The following is a 22,074-nucleotide window of genomic DNA, read 5'->3' as shown; positions in this document are numbered from 1 at the left end:
AGACACCTGACTACAGAATGACGCACCCCCTATACCGAACCCCAGAATAGGGATGATAGAGCGGGTCTAACCCCAGAATCCACCATTATTACTGGATCTTCTCCGCATCCTTCCTTTCTTAGATGTCGCTAATCGGGTTACACCAATCACTTCATTTCCCGCTCCCGATTGGCGTTTGTGACTAGGTTCGAGGGTACATTGCATAACCCTGATTTTATATTTTATACACTACAGTTGCATAGCGTGATTAATTATTATTATTATCATTCAACACAGCCACAGTGAAAAGAAAACCTAACAGGGTCTTGACTGGGGTACATAGCTAGACCGAGCGGCTGAGAGTAAGCATCTATCATAGCTTCTAATATTCAACCATTGTCATAGCCCTGTTTTTCTCTTTTACCTTTCGTCTTAATACTCCTTCGTAGATACTGTTTGTTTCGAAGGAGATTCATGCGTATATGTAATAGTAATCGAGTTTGCAAAGGTATGTGTATGGTTTTATTTTCAGGTACCCGAGTGTCTTGGCCATTCTCAGCCTCCATCTGATATTCTACTGTCTAACCCCACCGCTCGAAGATATCTAATACAGACCTCTTCAATCTCATCAGTCCTAAATCCTCATCGTCACAGAATGTACGCGTTAAAGAGGTTTGCGTTCTGAAAAGATTATATATACCTACTTGTTAGGCTATGTCTAGTGGGACTACTCCTTTTCTCGTTAGGAATCTTCTTGGTTACCTAATATCGCAATATATCTTTGGGATTTAATACTGCGGGAACACGAAAGTTTTGCCGAGACAGCTCAACTAGCCTCGCCAAGGAACTGTCAAAATGGCTGAGGATCTTAGTGATATCGACATCAATCTTGATACGAGTATAATTCGAGAGTGGAGATCAATCGTCACCCTCGTTGTTTTCGTCATCACTAGTAAGTACAAAATCTATCCAGGCATACGACATCTTCAACCGATCTACTTACACTACCACGCAGATATCATTGTGCTTTTCCCCTTTCATATCCCGTTGTACATTCCTAGGGTAATCTCCAATGCCATACTAAATGCTCTGGTTGCTTTGCGGGTGATAGGCCCACGGCAAAAAGGCTCTCAGTATGAGGCTGACCTTGATAATGATCACAACGAGGAGCAGCATGGCATAGCTAGGCATTTTGTACGACTAAGATTCCCTATGAATTTTGTGACAGCGCCCCTGATAGCGGATCTCTTTCTACTAGCTATTCTAGCAATTGGCCGAGAGGAGGTGTACGGTGGTACGATTGGTGCTAACCACATCTCGCCCATCGACATCATGGCCTTTTTCATAACGCTGGCGTACATCGCTATCTCTATCGATGCTTCTGGTCTTATCAGATACCTCGCATTTAAGGTGCTCCAAAAAGGAGGGAAGTTTGGCCACAGGCTCTTTTTTTACCTGTACGCCTTCTTTTTTAGCTTGGGCACATTTATCGGCAACGATCCCATCATCCTATCTGGCACGGCCTTTCTTGCGTACATGACCCGGGTCTCGAGCAACATCATACATCCCAGGGCGTGGATTTTCGCCCAATTTGCGGTAGCGAATATTGCATCGGCGATTTTAGTGTCGTCTAATCCTACCAATCTTGTTCTCGCAGGCGCTTTCAATATTAGGTTCATCGATTACACCGCCAATATGATCGTCCCTGTCGTTATCACAGCGATTGTACTTTTCCCCTTCCTCCTTTACATCGTGTTCGCGGATGAGACCCTTATCCCCCTCTCAATCCAGATGCATGAGCTTTCGGAGGAGGCAAAAGCTAGGAAACCTGTTAATCCCAACATTCCTCATGCTAGGGGAAACGCTGAGGAACAGGAGGATGATCCGGCAAATAGCGAGCAAAGCAAGTTATTGTCCTTGGAAGAGATCATGAACCCTTTCCTAGATAAAGGCGGTGCAGGTTTCGGAGCCGTCATCATGGCTGCAACACTTATCACAATCCTTGCGATCAATGCTGCCAGTCAGAGTACCGGTGAACACCCTGTCTTTTACGTGACTCTACCAGCCGCATTCGTCATGTTCTGCTGGGATGTTACATTTGGATGGATTCATCGCGAAGAGACGCGAAAGATCGCCCGTGATGGCCGACGTGATATCGAACGAGCTCGGGCTGAGCGACTTGCTAGGGAACTTGAAGAATTGGAGGGGATTACTTCAAGTCAAAACCGAGAGCAAGAGCAGAAAAGTTGTGTTAATACTCAACCTAGCACGTCACACAGCCGTTCGCTAGATACCAAATCGCAGAATCAGAATGACACTACCAGTGGTATTAGATCCCGCGCAAGCCTAGCCGGTTCAAATACGGATGTTGAGACTACTATAGGAGCCGAGAAAGCCAGTATAAAGCCGCCAAGTGAGGAAGTTCAATTACACGACGGCCACTCTACTAACGCGACGAACACGCTTGGCGAACACCAGAGATCAATCCATGAAGACTCATCTAAACCATCGGAGGGTATATTAAGCGGAGAGTTAGGTGAAAAGAGCCGAGTGCCATTCGAACGAGAGATAGATGCGGAAAAGCAACCTCGTTACAGCGTCGCGATCCAGCAAGAAAATGAGAAAGCGACGCTAGTATCGCTAACTATAGACGGTTATAGATGGGCACAGGAGACATTCCCAACGGCAGCAGTAGTTATGAGCCATTTACCTTTCGCACTCGTCCCCTTTGCCTTCTCCATGTTTGTCCTCGTACAAGCTTTGGTTACGAAGGGTTGGGTGCCCGTGTTTGCTTACGGTTGGGACCACTGGGTGAATAGGACGGGAACGATTGGCAGTGTTGGCGGGATGGGATTCCTTTCCGTAATACTTTGCAACGTAAGTTTTCACACAAACTTCACTTGTACCTAATATTTGAGTAGGTACCTGGTCTTGATCAGCTAACCCCTGAACCCAATTTAGTTCGCGGGAACCAACATTGGTACCACCATCCTTCTCTCCCGCGTAATACAGGCGTGGCAGAAGATTCACCAAGCCAATAACACACCAATCTCCAACCGGACCTTTTGGGCTACGGTTTACAGGTACGTATCTTTATCTTACGAAGCGTTTGATGTGATTTATATTCATTTAACTGAGCGCCAAACAACATTCAACCCCTATTTTTCATTTACCTTACTGCGAGCCGCTAACTAATACGCAATAGCATGGCACTTGGCGTCAACTACGGCGCGTTCAGCACAGCTTTCAGTGCATCCCTAGCCGGCCTCCTCTGGCGCGATATCCTCGCCAGGAAACATATCCGTGTGCGAAGGCTCGATTTCGCCCGTGTGAATCTTCCGATCATCACGATTTCTATGGTTGTCGGTTGTGCTATTCTTGTTGGCGAGGTCTATATTATTAGGCCTACTACCGCTTATGACGCATGATTGCAGCATTTGTTAAGCCCGCATAGAGTTTTGGTATGATTGATGATATCTGATAGAGGTTGCATATGAATAATGATATTTCATGACATTTTTTGGCTACACGATTTGATGGCTATTCGTATATGTGCAGGATTGTGTTCACTTTGGTGGCGAGGAAGTCCCTCGACTTCTACAGAGCTGATTTACATTTACAGAGCTTATTACCAGCGCGACCTGTCCCAGGTCCTATTACGAGTATCGATAGTTCGCGCATAAGACCCCGAGGTGCAGCAGCCACTCCCGAGAGACCCCGTTCCGTGGCTGCATGAAGGGTCCGATATCTCCGTATAGAATCATGATGCTAGATTATTGTGGTTTTTGGGCGAGTTAGGCATTATTGACACTCATTTTCAGGCAGTTTCTATTTTCTCACACTTTGACAACTAATTTCGAACGATTACAGGTATCTAGGATGTAGATATTGATATAAAATGTTGACCGAAGTAGTAACAGAGACTAAAAATACTCTACCCAGGGAGTTAGGATCGGGCAAGCTGCGCTATATCGCACCCGGATCCGTTTAAACAAGTCCGCACAACCTCCATCTACCAGCTATAACTGAATTGCCTGGTACAGAGGGTGAAGCAACCCGGGAGTCTTTGGAGATTAGGTGTCTTTGTATTTGGTAGCGCCGAGCTTCGTATACTCTCCCTGCACTCTTATTTACTGTTATACCTATTTCTGTTGCATCGCGAGGATGCAATATGCTAGATGCGATACTTGTCGTATTAGGCAGCTACTTAAGTGATATAGAAATCTCATGAAGTAGGCCATCTGGTAATATACGCCTGTCGACCTATTGGAATGGTGCTATTGCGGGATAACCGTGCTACCTAATCCATCTTACATGTGATGGCTTATTACGCAAAAATAATCCCACTCTTGTAAGTAACCCAACATTACAAATAGGTATTGGCTGTAACGCCAGTGAACGCCGCCACATCGGCTGAGGCGTTTTGGGGACGTAATTTAGGATACATCGTAAATCACTTGGCTTTGCTTCCGGGGTGGTTTTTGGGTAGCCGTAACAAAATGGCTAATCGGTAGGATGTGTCTTCTCGTATAGGTAGCAGACGGTCTTTGGTATCTTGGCGGCTATATTGAGGTGTCAAGCCTTTTAGATGCCCTTCATGACTTCAACCATTAACAAATCCCACGTTAAGGTGCCTTTGTGAAAGTCTCTTTCGAGAAGAGTATGCCATAGAGGATAACGAGACTTGAGTTGCTTCATAATCATAAGCATCTTTACCCTATCATCAACAGGCAGACCCAGTTGCTGTAGACGATCAGTGATCTCTCGGAATTTGATGGTATAATCACTCAATGATGTGACGGTATCCATTTTAAGATCTATGAGCTGATAGAAGAGTTCGGGGATAGACTGTTCCGGAATTTTCGGGATGGTTGATAAGACAAGATCATATAGAACCTTAGGGTCCTCCTCGTTCTCCTTCCAGCCAGCTATTTCAAGTTGTGCTTCTATTTCTGGGGTCCTCAAAGAATGAGTAATAATAATCATGCACTGTACACGTCTTTTGCGCCATCTTAGAAACTCGTCAACGTCTTGGGGTTCAGGTTCAGTACCCAGTAAAAAGCCCTCAAGATCGTAATAGATGCAGGATTGGTAGATATGACGTTTCCAGGCTTTCAAGTTGCATTCTCCAGTTAGCTGAGGGACCGGGGGAAAGTTAAATGATGGTTCCTCCATTTTGGTGAATCTGGTGAATAGTTATCAAGAGTGATAGATGCCTAGGGAATGTATGTGTATGTCGCTCGAACCCGGCGACGATACGTATAGTTCGGGCACGGCTGTTGACGAAAGATAGTTCAACCCCGACAGGTACCTAACTTTCGGTGACTGACTTTTGGCGGCTGACTCGAATACGGGCTACGCGAAAAGGGCGTTGTTGTAGAAGAATGAATAGTTCAAACCTGGCACAAGTTTGAAATAAGAGGGAAAGGTGGGATCGGGTATGGCCTAAGGAACGGTTTAGTAAGGAAAGAGCGTCTTTATGAAGGTAGCTACGACTTGACGGTTAACGATTTACGAAATAGCCTAAAAAAAAAAGGTACGTAATGCTGGTATGGACCTAAATTGATGTACGCAGCGCGCCGTGATACCGACAGCAAGGCTCTAAATAGCTTCAATATACGAAAAGATAATTGACCTAGGTAACACAAGCTATGATTTTATACCTATACTCTCAAATATCACGCTTGTGTTGTCTCAACGTCAACAATCTCATCGCGCTTCTTATCCAACTCGTTGAACTTCTTTACCACCCTCAAAGTAGCATAATAACTAAACGGCAACGCAATGAACCAGAGCGCAAGGTTAATGCTGGCCGTAACAATAAGCGCTGTTGGGACGGCCTGGATACCGAACCCTACGGCGAGACCAGCTGTTTCGATCCCCCGAAGCAAGGAGCTATATCTGATCTGGTCGCCCGGAGAATCCGATAAGTTGCTGATACACCAATAGATGTAATTCTCGACCATTCCGGCGCTGAGACGCTCAAACATGTAAACGCCGAAGCCACGGCCGAACTCGGCTTGGTTGCCCCAGTCCAGGATAGGGAGCGTGTGTCGATATTCGTTCTGGATATACACTGCCCAGATCCATGTCGCACTATTAAGCAGTGCGATCAGGACGTATGTACTAATAGCTCGAGTCTGCCTCTTCTTCGTCCAGTGAACGTCGACCAGCGAGCCACCTAACCAAGTCGCCAGAGTGCCGACGATGGCGGACATGAAACCGCCAAGGGCTCTCGATCGAACTGTGAAGTATGTTGCCAGATAAGTTCCCGGATATGCTTGGGCCCAACCAAAGTACCAGAAAAGGGGCGTCAAGAGTAAGATTGAACTGCTCCTTATCAACCTCCACATCTCGCGGAGTTCAGTGCGCCAATGAATTCCCCTAGGCGCTTCGATACGAGTTCCATCATCTCGCTGCACCTTCTCGGGGTTAGAAAGGAGAAGAGCAAGTGGACACCCGAGGCATTGGATGGCGATGAAAACTAGATAGGTTTGGTATCCCACTTGACCGCGTTGATTCACGTTAACATTCAGACCCAGCGAGATGGCGCCCCCGATAATATTCCCAAAGTTGCGGAACGTAAACCACGTCGCGATATAACGGCCTCGCTTGTGATGTTCAGGATATCCCGTCGAGACGGCACCCTCCACGCTCCAGAAGAAACCCGCGCTGATACCGCACGTAACGGCGCCGACGTAGACAAGCCACGTATTACCCCATCGATTATTGACGTAGAGCCCAGCCGCGTACAGGGGATACCCAAGAGTCCCTATAGACAGAGTCCAGCGGAACCCAATGGCATTCGTCAACCACGGCCCGCCAAAACAGGTCACCGTCATGAACGCGTAGAGCAGCGCATTGGCGGCGTTGACGAGGTCCGGGCTCTGCGATCCGCCTACGCCGAGACCGTTCATGGCAGTCCATATTCCGGGTGCGGAGAAGGCGCATATGCCTACCACAAGAATCTGGAATAGAGTGCTCCTGAAGAATGGGATTTTATCTGGATTTGACGGGATGCCGTCCTCATTTACGACCGTGACGGAGGTCGGAGTAGCTATATTGAGGCCATCCTTGGCGACAATTGACCCCCCAGACATGGCGACTGGTGTTGAGTAAAAAGCAATAAATATGTTAGATGATATAACTAGTATAAGCTAAGTTTATACAACTCAAACTCTTTGGGACGTCCCTTAGGTCAGCATGAGAGCTTGTGAATATATATATTAATTGGAAGCTCATGCCAATGTTATCATCTTATGGTCGGAGATAACTCAACGATAACCCTCGCTCCAGACCTTTTTCCCCATTGAGTTTATCACAAAACATACGCGAGTTTCTATAGCTCTGACGTGCTCGCTAGGCGGCTAGGCATCTAGGCAGGGTAGGTGGCGTATATTGTGTTAGCCCCCAAATAGACATGGCGTTTCTCCTATGTGCTTGACATCTAATAGAAGTTCCAATGAGGCGCGGGGTTATCAGTATTGGCAAGTTCACAATGCTACCTTAATTGTTCTCCCAAGCAATGACGTGATTTTAGTCTAGAAATCGAGGGGCATGGGAGATGCAGGATATACACTAGCATGATAGGTTGATGCTATCAGCGGCGATACTAGTCCAGTATGAGCTTTATCGCCGTGGTATACTATGTCTACACGATTCTTGAAGCTGGATATTAGTTTTAAGAATAGATTCCGAGTAACATTGGAAATCCTTGTAGAGTACGAATTAAATACCTAGATATCTATCATGGCTACCACACTAGAGCAAGCGACGATACAGTCGTTCGAGCCCGAGAAGATAACTTCTCCGTTGCTGGCCTTCGAACAGTTTGATCTCCCGTCGAGTAATCAGCGAGTACTCGGGCCGCCCCATCCGGAAGGCACTGTGATTCCACTCGCCCTCCGGCCATCAACGCCTAGCGATGTGGTGCCTGATCTTGACACTGTTATTGAAACAGTAAAGCATCTCCAATCGCAGGGTGGCATACTAACTAAGAAGTTGGCTGTTCACGGAACGCTGTTGTTCAGGGGTCTGCCAATTCACGATGCGAATGACTTTAGCAGATTTGCCCATGCCTTTGGTTATAAACCACGGTATGTATGAAACCACAGCGCTTGGTTCATGTCTCTTCGTTCTTGGACTGTCTCTAGAATGTCATTATGATATACAAAAACTAACGTCTTCGCAGTATGTCTTAAACCACTCCCATCATTGAATATGCCGTTATTCCGGTACTCCGGATTTAACCCCTGGGATGAAAATCAATCCAAAACCACTAACACCAAGCAGACGAAATCATCGGCATCGTCGTAGACAGGCCACTCCTCGCACCCAACGTCGCTCCAGCCAACGAATCCCCCAAGGAAGTCCTAATCTACAACCACAACGAATCACCCCAAGTCCCCCACGCCCCAGAGTACATATTCTTCTACGGCCACAAAGCCCCCAACCAAGGCGGTGAAACCCCTATATCCTCCTCCATCGAGCTCTTCCACCGCGCGCAGCAGGAAATCCCCGACTTCATCAACCAGCTCGCCGAAAAGGGCATCCTCAGCAAAGTCACTTACAAGACCGATAAGCAATATACCGGTGGCTCGACGCTAAAGCAGGCTTTTGGAAAGGAGATCCGGGACGGCGATGACGAAGCGACCAAGCGCGCTAAGATCGAAGCGCAGATCGCGCGGTACGGCCGCGGCAAGTACACCACGTGGGAATGGACCGACGACGACGGCGTCGTCCTGACCCACCGCCTCCCCGCCATCCGCACGCAGCCGGGCACGGATCTGCCCACCCTGTTTACCGGGCTGGCCGCGTACTACAAGAACGTGCGGGTCAACGCGGCTGCCGGGCGGAACGTCACGCAGCAGCTGTTCGGGGACGGGACGCCGATCCCGGAGGAGTACCTGGCTGCGCTGGCGAGCATCACGGATGAGATCCGCGTGCTGCATAAGTGGCAGCGGGGCGATGTCCTGGTGTATGATAATATCATTGCGCAGCATGGGCGGGAGCCCTGGCAGGGCGAGCAGGCTGATCGCGTGGTTATGGCTAGTTTGTTTGACGGCCAGGTCCCTGGGGCTTATATTTCGGAGGATTGGGCGCAGGTTGTACAGGCTCTTGAGGGATAATTGGGTTATGTAGGTTGTTATCATAGCTTATAGATATTCAGAGACTCGCATAATGGTTCTCATGGCTTTGAGTTAGCGAGGTGGGTTTAATAAGCGCATGGTATCTCCTATGCCGCTGTTTAGAATATAATTCTGGTTCTATTCGACTCAAGTCGATAAATCGCCGCCAAGAGAAATCAAAGATGACCCCTATATAGTCTTATATTCCAAGAGGTATCAAAATCAACGTAATAGTCACCCAATAAAACGAGAGCACGAGACCAAGATAACGAGTGACGATACTGTTACAGACTTTATTTTCGCAGAACACCTTTTATGTCAGCCGGTACCCCAAATGTCCTATACGCCATAGATACGATCTAGGTGATCTTAATTTAATGATTATTATTGGGTAAATATTTTATGCCCTTTTGACATTAGTCATCAAACACCTTCTTCCAATTCGTCGTCATAGCTGTCGTAGTCGTCAGAGTCGTCGTCGTCAGAGTCGTCGTCGTCGTCGTCGTCGTCGTCGTCGTCCTCGTCGTCGTCGTCGTCGTCCTCCTCCTCGTCATGATCACCATCCTCAGATTCTTCGAGTGTAAGTAAGATTCCATTCGAAACAGCCAGTTCCCGTATCAAATCAGTGCATGCGCCGTGGCTATTTTCCTTCGCAAGCCGTATCGCTTCGCGGCATTGCTCCGCCGGGAAACCAACCCCGCCGCTCGCATTCCAGAGGAATTGAATCATGTCAAGTCGACCATATTCGGCTGCCGCTTCGATGGGCCACCGTCCACCACATAGGGACGGAGGAGCAGATATTTCTGCGAAGTAATCCAGCAATAGAGCGGCGATGTTGCAATTCCCGCTCATAGCTGCGTATTGTAACGCCGTTCCACCGTCGAAAGTTGCTGGTTCGTCGTTGGCGTCTGCACCCTTTTGAATAAGTAGTTTTACCATATCAAGGCTACCTTGCTCCGCAGCAGCTTGAATAGGTGTTCTTTTAATTCCTCGAGTAGCTTTTTTATTGACTTGGGCGCCGCGATCTATAAGGAATTGGACTAGGAGTTGATTCTTCGTCTCGATTGCCATCAAGAGTGGCGTTTTATGTCTACGAAACCCGCGCTTGTCTTCATCAAGGAATACGACCCCATTGATATCGCATCCTGCGTCAAGGAGTCGTTTGGTCAATGGGAAGCCTGGTGGACAACTCTCTGCTTCTGTCGCAATGGCTAATCCGAGAGGGGACCACCTGTTTTCTTCGGGCTCCCCATACGGAACTGTGGACTTAAAGTCAACGGCTCTGCAGTTAATGAATAAGTCTAAGACCTCGGTACTATTGGCGTTTGCTTCAATAGCACACATGAGAGCCCACGTTCCAAAGAAAGGGATCCAAATCTCCATTGATGAAGCATGCTGAAGCAAGATCTGTAGCATATCCATATGCGGGGTTGTGAATAAATCACATTCGATACCATCGTCGAATATATCCACTCCTAATTCGAGTAAACGACGAACCATCATACTGTTGCGCTGCTCAACTGCGATTGGTAGGCATTGAGTCAAGAACTCTCTACTGAGAATTCTAGACTGAGTAAAGAAATTAAGCATGTCCATATTCCCCGACTCCACATCTTTTCTAAGTAAATCGCATTCCCTAATGTTGTCTATCTTGAAGTCTGGGTAGGCAGAAATTAAGTCAGACAAAAGCGACTTATTGCCGTACGCTCGAATGAAAAGTTCCGAGATTGTTTCAGATGCGTCCCTACCCAAATGGCCGACTCCTGCATCGAGTAAGAATTGCACGATGTCATCTCGGTCATCTCTGCGCGCATGCTTTAATGCCGACACTATGTCGCAGTTTTTAAATTCGGGATAGAGGGCCAAGAGCTTCTTCATGTACTCGAAATCTCCTATACTAGCAGCAGCAGAAAGCGCGGCAGAAAACTCATGTCTACCTCCGTCGTCAAGGTGCTCTAAGGCGCCCCTAATTTCAAGCTCTCTCACTAGAGCAGAGTTTCCTGATTCTATTGCGCTAGATAGTGGTGTTTTCCCAGAATGATTCTCAGAAGTAGGATGCACGCTCGAGTTTTGAGTAAGAAGGAATGCGACAAGTTCGTCATGACCACTTTCGATTGCTGCAACGAGTACTGCAGCGGGATCATTCGCATATTGGAAATAGGACCGCATAAGTTGGATGTGGCCACGTTTGGCACCAGTGCAGAGTGCCATATTTATTTCCTTTGAGTAACGGCTTAAAAATTGTTTGCAGCCAGTCTTCTCGCAGTCGTCAAATAGTATCTTGGCGAATGCTTTTTTGGTCTCTTTATCCGTAAAAGATTGTGCGACTAAGCTTAAACCGTGTGATGGGTTATGGTAGTATGTTTTGGATATAAATTCGGAATGCTGCGCTGGTTTGAGCGCATATAAGAGCTTCTTAGCAAGGTCCATTTGAACAAACTTACGGAGCGCACTATTCACGAACCATACGTGCACTTCCGCCCCCGCCCGGATTAAGGCATCCACCGTATCGAGCCAGTCTTGGGAGAAAGCACTATGATAACGACCACTTTCAGGGATAAGTTCCTCTATCAAATATTTCAGGGGCCCCCTGCCGAAATGATTGGAGATTATTCGGTCTGCATCAGAAAATGTTCGGTTTGCATCAGCTTTGAATTGGAGCAACTCGTGAATTGCTCGTAGATGCTGAAGCTCAGCGAGGCGCTCAAGGGGCGTATACCTTTTGCCTTCAACGAAGCAGCATATTTTGTTGACGTCTAGTATGCCTGTTTTGAGGACGAGTCTGATTGCCATATAATCTCCAGATTCTATCCACGTACGAAATAGATTTTCCGCAAGAGCCTTTATAACGTGATTTGGCTTATCTTGGAATAGGCGTGGCAATAGCTTGGCAACGTTGCTATTCTGGTCAAGGAATTTAGGTACGACTTCGAGTGGTATGTCGTTCATACCAGTGAACCCATTCGCAGCCGAAAATAGAAGTACCCGACAAATTTCAACCTCGGGCCTTTGCTGTGAGAGGCTGGTCGCTTCATTATTTCCATAATCCGGCTGGTGGTTTGGAAGAAGTGTGTCCAAAGTTTGTAAGGTAAGTCTGGCACGGGCAGCGTTTGCGTTGAAAGACTTCCCATTGGCACTTGTCATAGCAGTGACGGCCTCGAAGAGAAACGTCATCGCCCGGTTCCCAGCCCCGGGTAGTAATCGGCAGTCGGGTGGAGAGTGCATAAGCTGAAGACTTTTCGACAATACGCCACGCTCAAATCGTTCAAAAGGCAAACCCTCTAAAAACATTGACCAAAGAGAAAATTGGGTCAACTCGAACTCCAAGGCTGGGCCCGCAATGTTAACGTCGGGCTCAAAGCGCATCGGCGACTGTGCAACTTGGCCTTGAAAACTTAAAGTCTGCGCAAATCTTTGATCTTCGACATTTATGAACTGATCGCAGGTAATGAGATTCATAGTATAAGACGATGATAGTCCCAGAAGCGTATTTGGAAGTGTCGGGGACTCGATGGCGTCGGGGTATGGGACAACTTGAGTAGAGCAGTTTTCGACTTGAACCTCCTGCTCAGCGGACTCCAGTATTTCATTGATACCCGACGGTTGTTGTTGGGAGGGAGTATCTCCACCAGCTACATCTGTATATGGAGTCCAGTTGCCGTCGAAGTCCTGAACTTCGATGGCAACCCCTCCGCCGACACTATTTATCGCCTGGTTCGAGCGCTCTTCAACCCGGCGTCGCTTCCGAGGATGGTGATCACCCTTGAAGTAGCGTTTGGCTCGATGGATTCTGTCTATTGGAACAGGGTGACCTGCCATCATCACTCTGGCTTGGATACCGCGAGAAGATAGACTGTCAATCTTTGGCAAGATCACTTCCCATTGGTCCTTCTTTATATTCTTACGAGCGTCCCAAACTCGTAGTTGAGCTTCGAATTGTGATATACTGTATGAACACGGTTAGATAGGATAGAAGAGCGATAAGAGTGCTAACCTTACGTAGCAACAAACCCATAGTCCTTTTCCATGGTCTGAACCAATTCATCCCCAGAGAGGTCAGAAGTAAGGTAAAGGCTCAGAATAGTCTCCTTGTGGAGCTCCCAATTCTCTGAGGGAATCTTACGTGCCTTACTAGCCATGTCTGCTGATATAGTATAGGCCGTACGACGATGAGCTACTATATCTCGAATCAGGGGTAGGATGTAAGATTCTTTCAATCAACGACAATAGTGACAAGTAACAACTGCTTAAAAATCACGTTGTTGTCACTAAGAGGAATAGCCAGATATATATGCTGATAATATTTGACCGCTGACACTGGCTAAGCAAACTGAGAGCCTGCCACCAATCAGAGACGTAAAAATGCGCCCGCCTTGATATTGCTGCAACTCCATGACACGTCATAATATGCCGTACCATAGACCTAGGGCTTCGTCTTTCAGATTCTGTCAACCAGGTTTCATCAGTCAGGTTTCGTCACTGCAACTCAGGAGTAGGTAATACATTAGGAGGTAGGCAAGTAGGGTGGTGTTGCCGCGTGTCTCTCTCCTTTCCAATCATACCAACCATATCTTATATATCAACAGCAGGCTCTGATAATGTCCAGCTTCCTACCGCGATGGCACGCTGTCTCTTCATATTACTTACGCCAATTGGCTTATAAAATAATTGAAGTGTGATAAGGCACGAAGGAATAGCCACGTCCCGTTTCGCTTCGTCTTGAAATTGAATATGTCCGAGGCTATGGGGGTTTGCATGTCGCCTTTTTTTTGCCCAAGTATCCATGGATTGAGGTTGTACAATGGCCCAAAGCCTGACCGCGTCAGATTAACCAAGCCATACCTCCCACCAATTAAGACACATATTGTCAGATGCAATACCTAGGCAAGTATTTGATAAGCTGTTACATGGAATGTAGGAGGAAAAGAGAAGCGAGGGGGGAAGACAATATAATCAAACATAGGAAATTGAATTATAATAGAAGGGGTGACTGACCTTACTACCTTTTATATGACATGGAAGAGTCTCGACATGGAAATGAGGTCGAGGAAGCTTCTCATAAAAAGTTAGGTATTACAACATAAGTGTCAGATTAGTCAGCCCCGTCAGGTGACCCGAAATCCCTAATTTCCCTGTAACTAGGTACCTAACCTAGTCTGTTAGTGTTTCACTCTTTCTCACGATCTTACAACATTCAATCAGATCATCAGTAATTACCTACATCAACATTGCCTCAAAAATCGCCCTAATAGTACGTATCGGCTGTGTGACAATAAGTAAGTTAATATAGGTACCTACCTACCTAGTCACGAATATAATTTAGCCGGTCCTTTAACCGCGAACCAACTTTGATAAATGAGCCGCATAATATCAAGCTGTCAAGGCCACATTGAAGGTCTTAGCACATCACCTATGAATACCAAGTTTTCATTGGCAATATGCCTAGCTAGTCGTCAGATTAGAGTACTAGAGTGAGACGAGAAAACATAATATGTAATTCTTCTTCGACATTCGCGCGCTATGCCGCCCTACCGTAGAGCTATCGCGGCCGTTTGCGTTTTTGCCCCTCTTCTCTACATATACTGGCGGACATTCCTGGTTCCTGACACGTCGAAGAGCTTTAGAAGTTGGAACCTGGACGAAAAAGAAGATGTGTTTGATGATACGTTAGGTGTAAGATCTCATCCCCCCCTTATACCTCTCCTGTGTGCATTGGGATTAGATCTAATGAAGCCTAAAGTTCTCAAAAATCTTCGTTATCAACCTGCCGTCGCGGAAAGATCGTCGAGATGCTATGGATTTAGCAGGTGCCGCCAGCAATCTCACATTCACATGGATTGACGGCATACCGGGCGGCCAGGTGTCAGACCGTGATGTGCCTGTTCGTAGAGGAATACATTCGTCATCGGGGGCGAAAGGGTCCTGGAGGTCGCATATGAATGCGCTTCAATCAATTATAAGTGAGAACCTAACAAGTGCGCTCATTTTAGAGGACGATATAGACTGGGATGTACGCCTAAAGTTGCAACTTCAGACTTTCGCATTGGCCTCGAGGACCTGGTTAAAAGAGTCCAAGTCTGATAATCACCGAACCGTACAACTGTCCCCGGAAGCTGGCACGGATAGTAAAATTCACCAAACCACATACGGGGATGACTGGGATATTTTGTGGCTGGGCCACTGCGGTGCAGAGTTCCCCGACAGCCAATCTCTCATATCGCCTCTGAGAATCGAAATCCCAGGAGACGAGACGGTCCCAGCTCCAAAGCATCTCAAGCCTCATCCATTTGCCCTGAACGACAAACTCGGCGAACTATACCCGCCGCATACTCGCGTCGTCCACGCGTCCAGCGGGAACGTCTGCACCCTAGCCTATGCCGTCAGCCGCCAGGGAGCCCGCAAGCTTTTATCGCAGTTCGACGACCACTACGATACCCAATGGGACTTGATGTTGCAGAAATGGTGCGAGGGGAAGTATGCTGTCGAGAACAAGTCTCGTCTGAATCCAAGGATACAAGATGATAGCGGGGTTGCTCATGAGCGTGGAGGATCCGCTCCCGTTTGCCTCACGGTACAGCCGCCCCTATTCAGCCATCATTATGCGAAAGGCGGCGCTTCTAATATCCAAGGCCAAGGCGGTGGCTACGCGAAGGGAACGGGCACGCCATATATAAGACTAAGCGTACGGCAGAACATCGACCGCTTAGTTGCTGGCGCGCGGGAGGATGAGATGGTGGACCAACTACCCGATGACGGGGACACTATATGGAAATAGATGGGAGTTTATGAAGTTAATATACCTAGGCTCTTTATATGTTTAGTTTAGGTCTACTAGAGATACCACCCCTCTAATCGCCCCTTGACACTCCACCAAACAATAACACTCCCTTAAAAGATAGGGAACGAAAGCAAAAAGCAAAAAGGAACAACTCCAGAAGAGAGAGCCTAGCTTATATCTCATGAAATATGCCCACACCTGGAATCGAACCAGGGATCTCCGCATTACTAGTGCGACGCAGTACCATTGTGCCATGCGGGCGTTCGTTTTCTCGAGCCGCTGTCGAACACGTTTATATTTAAGACCTTAATTTACCCTCATTCTGGCATCAACTATGATAGTGGCAGAAGTGGAAACAAACACTACGCTTTCCTTGCCTTGGTATGGTAAGCGCGTGCGAATTCTTACCATTGGCCAATTAGCGAGTTCTACCATTTGAGCCTCTCGAGTCTCCGCGGGTCTAGAAAGGGCTGGCCAATAAGGTGGGTTTAGTCGTTGGATGGTGCATATTATAAATCTAGGATATGCTTGTTTCCTCACGAGCCAGCTAGAGATTATTATAAATAGTCTCTATTGAAAATACTACCCTTAGGGGTCCAGTAAAGTTCTATGTAGTTCGAATATCCCAAGCAAGTTGAGCAAATAGGAAATACCATTGGCTTCCTCTCGTCACGCACGAAAGCGAGTATCATTTTATGAAATAGCCAGGAAACCCTATATAAGATAGGGCCATCCCGGAAGTCAAGAGCCATCTTGTTGCGATCCGTAATCAGTCCCGAACTATTCCGCCCCAGATAAAAGTCTCAGCCCTCCAAAGTAAACAACTATCACAGGTACATAAGAGACACTTCACATAAACCACAGCAAAGGAACTAATAAATATCTCTCATGACTTATGTATGTGTCGTATCTATTCGGCATCATGCTCCAGGGTCGAATTATGCGAATACGAGCCCCTCATTCTATCTATCATGCCATTCCCCTATCCGTCTATATGAAACGCCTGTACGGGACACGTCAATGCGTCGTCGATTATAATGCCAATTTCCCAAACAACGCAAAACTCTATCAAAAGCCCTCGTTTACGGGGGTCCAAGTTCTTGAATATGAATGAAAGTCACCAGCCTCTAGACCGACGTGCGTAAAAGAATTCATCAAAGGTACCATCTTAAGAAGAGATGGCCGCCCCTTACTCCTCATCATCCGTATCAGCTGGGTGTGGTGTACCCTTGGGACTGTTGAGCCACTCGATATGGCGTAGTCTCCTTCGCACTTCCTGCTCCTTGAGCTCCTTCTTAGTCTTCTTCCTCTTCTTCTTAGCCTTGAACTTCAATGGGCTATTATCCTCAGTACCGCTGTTGACGGCGCTGCTTACTGCACTGCTAGCTGCTGTGCTGTTAACCCCGCTGGTAATACCGCTTGCAAGACCGCTGCTTGGCCTACTGTCTTCAAAGCGATCCGTGGCAATCGAGGCGTTACCCTTCAAGACCATACGTCCGTCATTTATGTGCCACTGTTCATTAGCCAGAGCACCGACGAACTCTTCGTTGTGAGAGATCATGACCACACCGCCCTTGAAGTCTCGGATGGCTACCGCAAGACCACCAAGAGAATCGCGATCCAAAAAGTTAGTAGGTTCGTCAAGAACGAGCAAATGAGGGTTGTTCCACATCGCACCGGCGATAACGACCTTAACTTTCTGACCTCCAGACAAGCTACCAATTTCGTTGTGGTTGGCAATCTCAGGGTCGAGACCGAGGTCCTCAAAATGCTTAGAGATGACCGTAGGTTGAAGCTCTCGGTAACCTAAACCTTCACGAGACGCCTCGTGATCATCGAACTCTTGTACAAGCTTATCAAAGCCCCATTCTGAGAGGGTTTCCCGAGAGACTTGCGAGTTGAATTTTGGTAGCCATGTTCTCCATTTCCTGTAAATTGTTAGTGGCTGTCTTTAAGAGTAGAACAATAACGGTAAACTTACACCTCGTATTGAAATGTTTTCTTGTACTTCTGACGACCGACAAGAGCTTCAATCTGTCGCTCGCCCTTTCCATCGCCGAGGTCAATTCGCTTATCCATCTGTTCTCGGTCCTTATCTGAAAGAATACGGGTCTGCTTCAGGAACACCTCTCTGTCGTCTCCGTTTGCGTAACGCCATTGCAAGTATTGATTCGGCGTCTTCTCGAGATGCATCTCAACGTGTTCGAGAGCATGCTGCTTAATGTAACCAATTCGTAGGTTAGGGTGCTTCTCAACTTTTCCGCTGGTCGGAACCACCTCACCCGTCAACAGCTTGATCAGGGTTGACTTTCCAGCACCGTTCGGTCCGATCACAGCAACACGGGAAGAAAGAGACAGCTGGCACGAGACATCTGTGAGCGATGGTTTGGGCGCTTTAGGGTATTGGAAAGAAACCCCAGTCATTCGGATGATCGCCCGCGTCTGAGACTTGACGCCTGACAAGATACCCGGAGGAGGAAACTTGAACTGAACATTGGAGGCGGAAAGAGTATAGTAAGCCTTGGCTTCGGGGCGAATCTTTACGAAGTCGGAGAGGTTGCCTTTGAAATGACCAAGCTTCTTCCCAGGTTCATAGTGGTAGATGTCAGTTGTTACGTTGTCCAAGAAACTAGAATCGTGGGAAACGATCAAGCTAGTGATGTCTGTGTGGCTCTTAAGGTAGCTTTCCAACCAAGCAATGTTGGCAACGTCGAGATGATTGGTAGGTTCGTCAAGTAATAGAACATCAGCTTTTTGCAACATTGCTCGAGCAAGAGCGAGCTTCATCTTCCACCCTCCTGACAGAGAGCCAACCTTTTGAGATTGTCTACCCTCAGGGCCTGCCGTAAAGCCGAATTCAGCTAAGACTTCGGAAATTCGCTCTCTGCCCTCAGATGCGATTGTTGGATCTTTGACCATGAAATCCAGAATGCTAATATCGGCATCTTCACCTTGGTTGTGCTCGACGTAGCAGGTACGAAGGACATCCTGAGGTGGGAAGCCTTCCAGCTTGCCACCAGCAATACTCTTCATCAGTGTAGACTTTCCGGCACCGTTGCGACCACAAAGACCATATCGGTGTCCCTTCAATAATCGAAGATTGGTGTGGGAAAGAAGAAGCATGCCACCGTAGGCCAGGGAGAAGTCTGCATTAACAATCTCAGTCTCGCCATCGTCCTCCTTCTCCGGGACGCCGTACTTGCGGTAGTCCTCGGCAACGTAGAACTCATAGACGCCGGAAGCGACAATGTCGTTGGCACCCTCTTTATGCATTATATCTTTAAGATAGGGCGCGATTCTAGCCGGGATTCGATCAACTTGACGATGATTAGCATCCTCGGCCACCATCTTGCAGATATAAGGACGAGCTAGTTTATAAAACTCTAGGTCACCCGAGAGTCCCCCGTTCTTCTTGATCTCGGAGTCCAGAACCTTAGCGACGTCATCTGCAGAAGTCCTCTCCACCACAGCTTCATCGTTGCCCATAGCTTTATCCATGACATCCAAAGCCCTGGTAGCCAGCTCGCGCACCTCTGGTAGCGGCGCACGACCAACCACACTTTTGACACCTGGCTGAAGCTTTGGTAAAAATGTACGTGCCTCGATAGGATCATGGACTAGCTTGGTCAAGTTTTCAGTGATCACGACAGTTTGTCGTAGTACCTCTTGAGCGGTGGTGGGATTGTTAAGGGTTCGCTCAAGGAAGGGAGTAAGCAAAGCAAGAACAGGCGATGTCACGACAGCGACGAAGGTCGTCTGCGAGAGAGCGTGGATGGCCTTCTGAAGGGTCTGGGTCGAAGGGTGGTGCATAGTGTCGACAAGAAGGGGAATCCTAGGAGCGACATCGTCGTTAGATAGGAGGGTGGTGAGGGATTGCATCGTAATGAGTGCTTGCTTCTCGACTTCGGATTTGAGGTCGTGCATGTTGCCCTCAACTATGGGGATCAAGCTAGCCAGCTTTTCGCCCATAGCCTCTCTGAGGGTATCCTTCTCTTGAGCTTGTTCTTTCGTGCAACCAATTTCCATCTTTGCTTTATCGGCCATCCTCTGCATCAGCTTCAAGGCGCCAACTGTACCCTGCCACTTTCCAGTCTTCTTTGACAGGTAAGTTACAAGCGCGGGTAACAAGCCAACAACCATAGCCTCAGCACTTAAATGACCAAAGAGCGCATCAAGTCCGTATTGCGCAGCATCGCGGACAACTGTGCCCTTGTCGGCTAAAGCGTCTAGAGCAACCGAGACGAGACCACCATCCTGAATTAAGAACACAACTTCACTCAGCGGCTGCCGAGGTGGGAACTTCTCAAAGAGGGCGCCGAGAAGGTTCTGGGCACCCTCTCGTCGTAATCCACTCTTCTTATCAGATGCGGCTTTCTTGACTTCTGCCAATACACCGTAATCATGTAGACCCCGAAAGCCTACAGTGTTCAACAGGAGTTCGCATAGTCCATAAGAGGCGTCGACCGAAGAAGCGGAGGTTTTGGCGGTAAATATAGTGTCGAGAATTGATGAGACATCTTGTTGCGACGGCGGAGGAGGGGCGCCCGCCTTAGAAATCATAATCGGCGGCGACACTTGGTGAGGCATCGTGAGCGCTCGTTCTTAACGAATTGGGCAGAAAGAAAAAGGAAAACACCCAACTTGTTGAAAAACGATGAGGCAAACGGCGCCGCAATTTTAATAAAGGGTCAGCTGAACTGCCCGAAATGCCCTCGATCGTGGGCGCTGAAAACCTTGTCGGTGAGCCAGCGTCTTACTTTTTTGATGTGTGGAGTTAAAAGAAGACGGGATGGGAATTTTGAAAAAATGTTGGCCTTATCGACTTTGATGTTACCCCTCGAAAAGTTTTCTCCCTTTATCTAGGTACAGGGGTATGAAGGGTCTATGCACCGAAAATAGAATGGGTCCTCTCGGTACGTACCTTCTTATCTTCGGCGCACGTTTTCTTGCTGCCGTCTTCTTGTGGAGCCAATCTAGATCTATCCCCAGGCTTCACGCTACAAGCAGCCGTCTTAGGACAAAAGGTCACTGACGAAGAGCCTAGCAAAGAAATTTTCAAGGTCTAAACTTTCGCCCATCTAGCGTCCATATCCAACCAATCACAACAGCGTACCTTGCTCATAACATCAGAAGGTAACTTTAAGTTTGTTGTGAGCCCTACGGGCGGAGTTTCAATAACGTGTAACCGGAGCGGCCGTAATATCGAATACAATGCAAGAAGCATTAGTAGTCCTTAAATACATAGCGTAACAACCCACAAATAGAAGTATCCCGAGGATAGCCTCGAAGTTTATGCCACCAGCCAACACTTGAGATTGGAGTATACTACTACCTACATACTCGTCATGATATTAAACCCAGGTATTGCTCTCCGACTCAAAATTCCCCTCATCTGATAATACTCATTTCCTTCCGTAATTTTACTTGAAGTATTTCTCCAAGGTCTATCAGCCAAATCAACGTACGTATCAGTGGTATTTATAAAAAAATAAAAATAAAATGATATTGCGAGACAGTAAACTTTAAACTAATAAACTCATCAATCAATTCTTATTAAATCTACCAAGATCTTCCAGCGTTGATCGAAGTACAGAGCAAATCACAGCAGGTAGTAGTTCAATACCTTTCTAATATTTATATAAACCTACCAAAGTCCGATCAAAATTTAAGCATTATCAAATCCCCAGTGCAGCGAAGCTAAAGCTAAAGGAGACGTTTTGGGAACTTGCTCCAGTCGCTTTCGTACAAGACTCTATTTCGGGTTAATAAAGAATATAAAATTTCTTTTATTACTTGTATAGCTTTCTTACCTTTTCGTTTGAAAACAAAGAGATGCTTGGTTGTTGCATCATATTAGCTTGCAGCTTCGACTCACCAGGAGCTACTCAACTGCAAGCAATTTCATAGCAAGGAAGCCCCGTTTAAATGTCATCGCTATTAAATCATTAGATACCTAAGATAGAAAATCTAGGATCGAATAAAGAATTTAGTCAGGTCTACCAAGGATGCTCTCGGTATTAAATTCAGATATGATACCTCCCTTAATGATAGGGTATGTACCACTTCGTGATGCCCTCGTCCCTCTAGTTACATTGGTGAACGAGAAAAAATAAAACTGTACGAAAGAGATGTGGTCTCGGTATTGGGCATCTCGTGATTCGGAAACTGTGGCATTTTACATAGAAAGAG

General features: G+C 47.2%; 6 protein-coding genes and 1 non-coding gene across 7 annotated transcripts; 3 read left to right on the top strand and 4 right to left on the bottom strand.

Moving 5' to 3' along the window:
• Positions 1-282: 282 nt before the first annotated feature.
• F4817DRAFT_326242 (uncharacterized protein) lies at positions 283-4,122 on the top strand. Its single transcript, XM_049301861.1, has 4 exons — positions 283-931; positions 995-2,856; positions 2,941-3,062; positions 3,185-4,122. Exons 1-4 carry the CDS (start codon positions 835-837, stop codon positions 3,405-3,407), a joined length of 2,304 nt encoding a protein of 767 aa, XP_049162660.1. The 5' UTR covers positions 283-834; the 3' UTR covers positions 3,408-4,122.
• A 1,407-nt stretch (positions 4,123-5,529) lies between these two features.
• Positions 5,530-7,425, bottom strand: F4817DRAFT_326239 (MFS general substrate transporter). The gene has a single exon (XM_049301860.1). The coding sequence runs from the start codon at positions 7,077-7,079 to the stop codon at positions 5,658-5,660; it is 1,422 nt and encodes a 473-aa protein (XP_049162659.1). The 5' UTR covers positions 7,080-7,425; the 3' UTR covers positions 5,530-5,657.
• A 303-nt stretch (positions 7,426-7,728) lies between these two features.
• Positions 7,729-9,331, top strand: F4817DRAFT_367494 (Clavaminate synthase-like protein; the record flags this gene model as incomplete). Its single annotated transcript, XM_049307131.1, has 2 exons — positions 7,729-8,062; positions 8,272-9,331. 2 exons carry the CDS (start codon positions 7,729-7,731, stop codon positions 9,105-9,107), a joined length of 1,170 nt encoding a protein of 389 aa, XP_049162658.1. The 3' UTR covers positions 9,108-9,331.
• F4817DRAFT_213765 (ankyrin) lies at positions 9,331-13,498 on the bottom strand. Its single transcript, XM_049298724.1, has 2 exons — positions 13,107-13,498; positions 9,331-13,053 (listed from the first exon to the last, which is right to left on the bottom strand). The coding sequence occupies exons 1-2, from the start codon at positions 13,244-13,246 to the stop codon at positions 9,531-9,533; spliced, it is 3,663 nt and encodes a 1,220-aa protein (XP_049162657.1). The 5' UTR covers positions 13,247-13,498; the 3' UTR covers positions 9,331-9,530.
• An 882-nt stretch (positions 13,499-14,380) lies between these two features.
• Positions 14,381-16,201, top strand: F4817DRAFT_326233 (glycosyltransferase family 25 protein). The gene is made up of 2 exons (XM_049301859.1): positions 14,381-14,780; positions 14,848-16,201. The coding sequence occupies exons 1-2, from the start codon at positions 14,628-14,630 to the stop codon at positions 15,880-15,882; spliced, it is 1,188 nt and encodes a 395-aa protein (XP_049162656.1). The 5' UTR covers positions 14,381-14,627; the 3' UTR covers positions 15,883-16,201.
• Positions 16,075-16,146, bottom strand: F4817DRAFT_t21. Its single transcript has one exon. It is a non-coding gene; the product is annotated as a tRNA-Thr (tRNA).
• Positions 16,202-16,361: 160 nt separating the features above from the next.
• Positions 16,362-20,701, bottom strand: F4817DRAFT_326232 (prion formation protein). The gene is made up of 2 exons (XM_049301858.1): positions 17,867-20,701; positions 16,362-17,813 (listed from the first exon to the last, which is right to left on the bottom strand). Exons 1-2 carry the CDS (start codon positions 20,470-20,472, stop codon positions 17,075-17,077), a joined length of 3,345 nt encoding a protein of 1,114 aa, XP_049162655.1. The 5' UTR covers positions 20,473-20,701; the 3' UTR covers positions 16,362-17,074.
• Between the last annotated feature and the right edge of the window lie 1,373 nt (positions 20,702-22,074).

Source organism: Daldinia loculata, assembly GCF_022478755.1.
Source record: "Daldinia loculata strain CBS 113971 unplaced genomic scaffold F4817scaffold_5, whole genome shotgun sequence".
In the NCBI taxonomy this organism is placed as follows: Eukaryota; Fungi; Ascomycota; class Sordariomycetes; order Xylariales; family Hypoxylaceae; genus Daldinia; species Daldinia loculata.
Note: the sequence above shows the minus strand (reverse complement) of the source record. Positions and strands in the feature narration are given on the sequence as shown.

Bases quoted from the DNA above. Each gene is read 5' to 3' on its own strand.
- F4817DRAFT_326233 (XM_049301859.1), top strand. From the start codon at position 14,628: ATGCCGCCCTACCGTAGAGCTATCGCGGCCGTTTGCGTTTTTGCCCCT. The intron at 14,781-14,847 runs GTAAGATCTCAT...TGAAGCCTAAAG, and splicing joins TGTTTGATGATACGTTAGGT to TTCTCAAAAATCTTCGTTAT.
- F4817DRAFT_213765 (XM_049298724.1), bottom strand. From the start codon at position 13,246: ATGGCTAGTAAGGCACGTAAGATTCCCTCAGAGAATTGGGAGCTCCAC. The intron at 13,054-13,106 runs GTAAGGTTAGCA...GTGTTCATACAG, and splicing joins GACTATGGGTTTGTTGCTAC to TATATCACAATTCGAAGCTC.
- F4817DRAFT_326242 (XM_049301861.1), top strand. From the start codon at position 835: ATGGCTGAGGATCTTAGTGATATCGACATCAATCTTGATACGAGTATA. The intron at 932-994 runs GTAAGTACAAAA...ACTACCACGCAG, and splicing joins CGTTGTTTTCGTCATCACTA to ATATCATTGTGCTTTTCCCC. The intron at 2,857-2,940 runs GTAAGTTTTCAC...AACCCAATTTAG, and splicing joins TTTCCGTAATACTTTGCAAC to TTCGCGGGAACCAACATTGG.
- F4817DRAFT_326232 (XM_049301858.1), bottom strand. From the start codon at position 20,472: ATGCCTCACCAAGTGTCGCCGCCGATTATGATTTCTAAGGCGGGCGCC. The intron at 17,814-17,866 runs GTAAGTTTACCG...AACAATTTACAG, and splicing joins AAAACATTTCAATACGAGGT to GAAATGGAGAACATGGCTAC.
- F4817DRAFT_326239 (XM_049301860.1), bottom strand. From the start codon at position 7,079: ATGTCTGGGGGGTCAATTGTCGCCAAGGATGGCCTCAATATAGCTACT.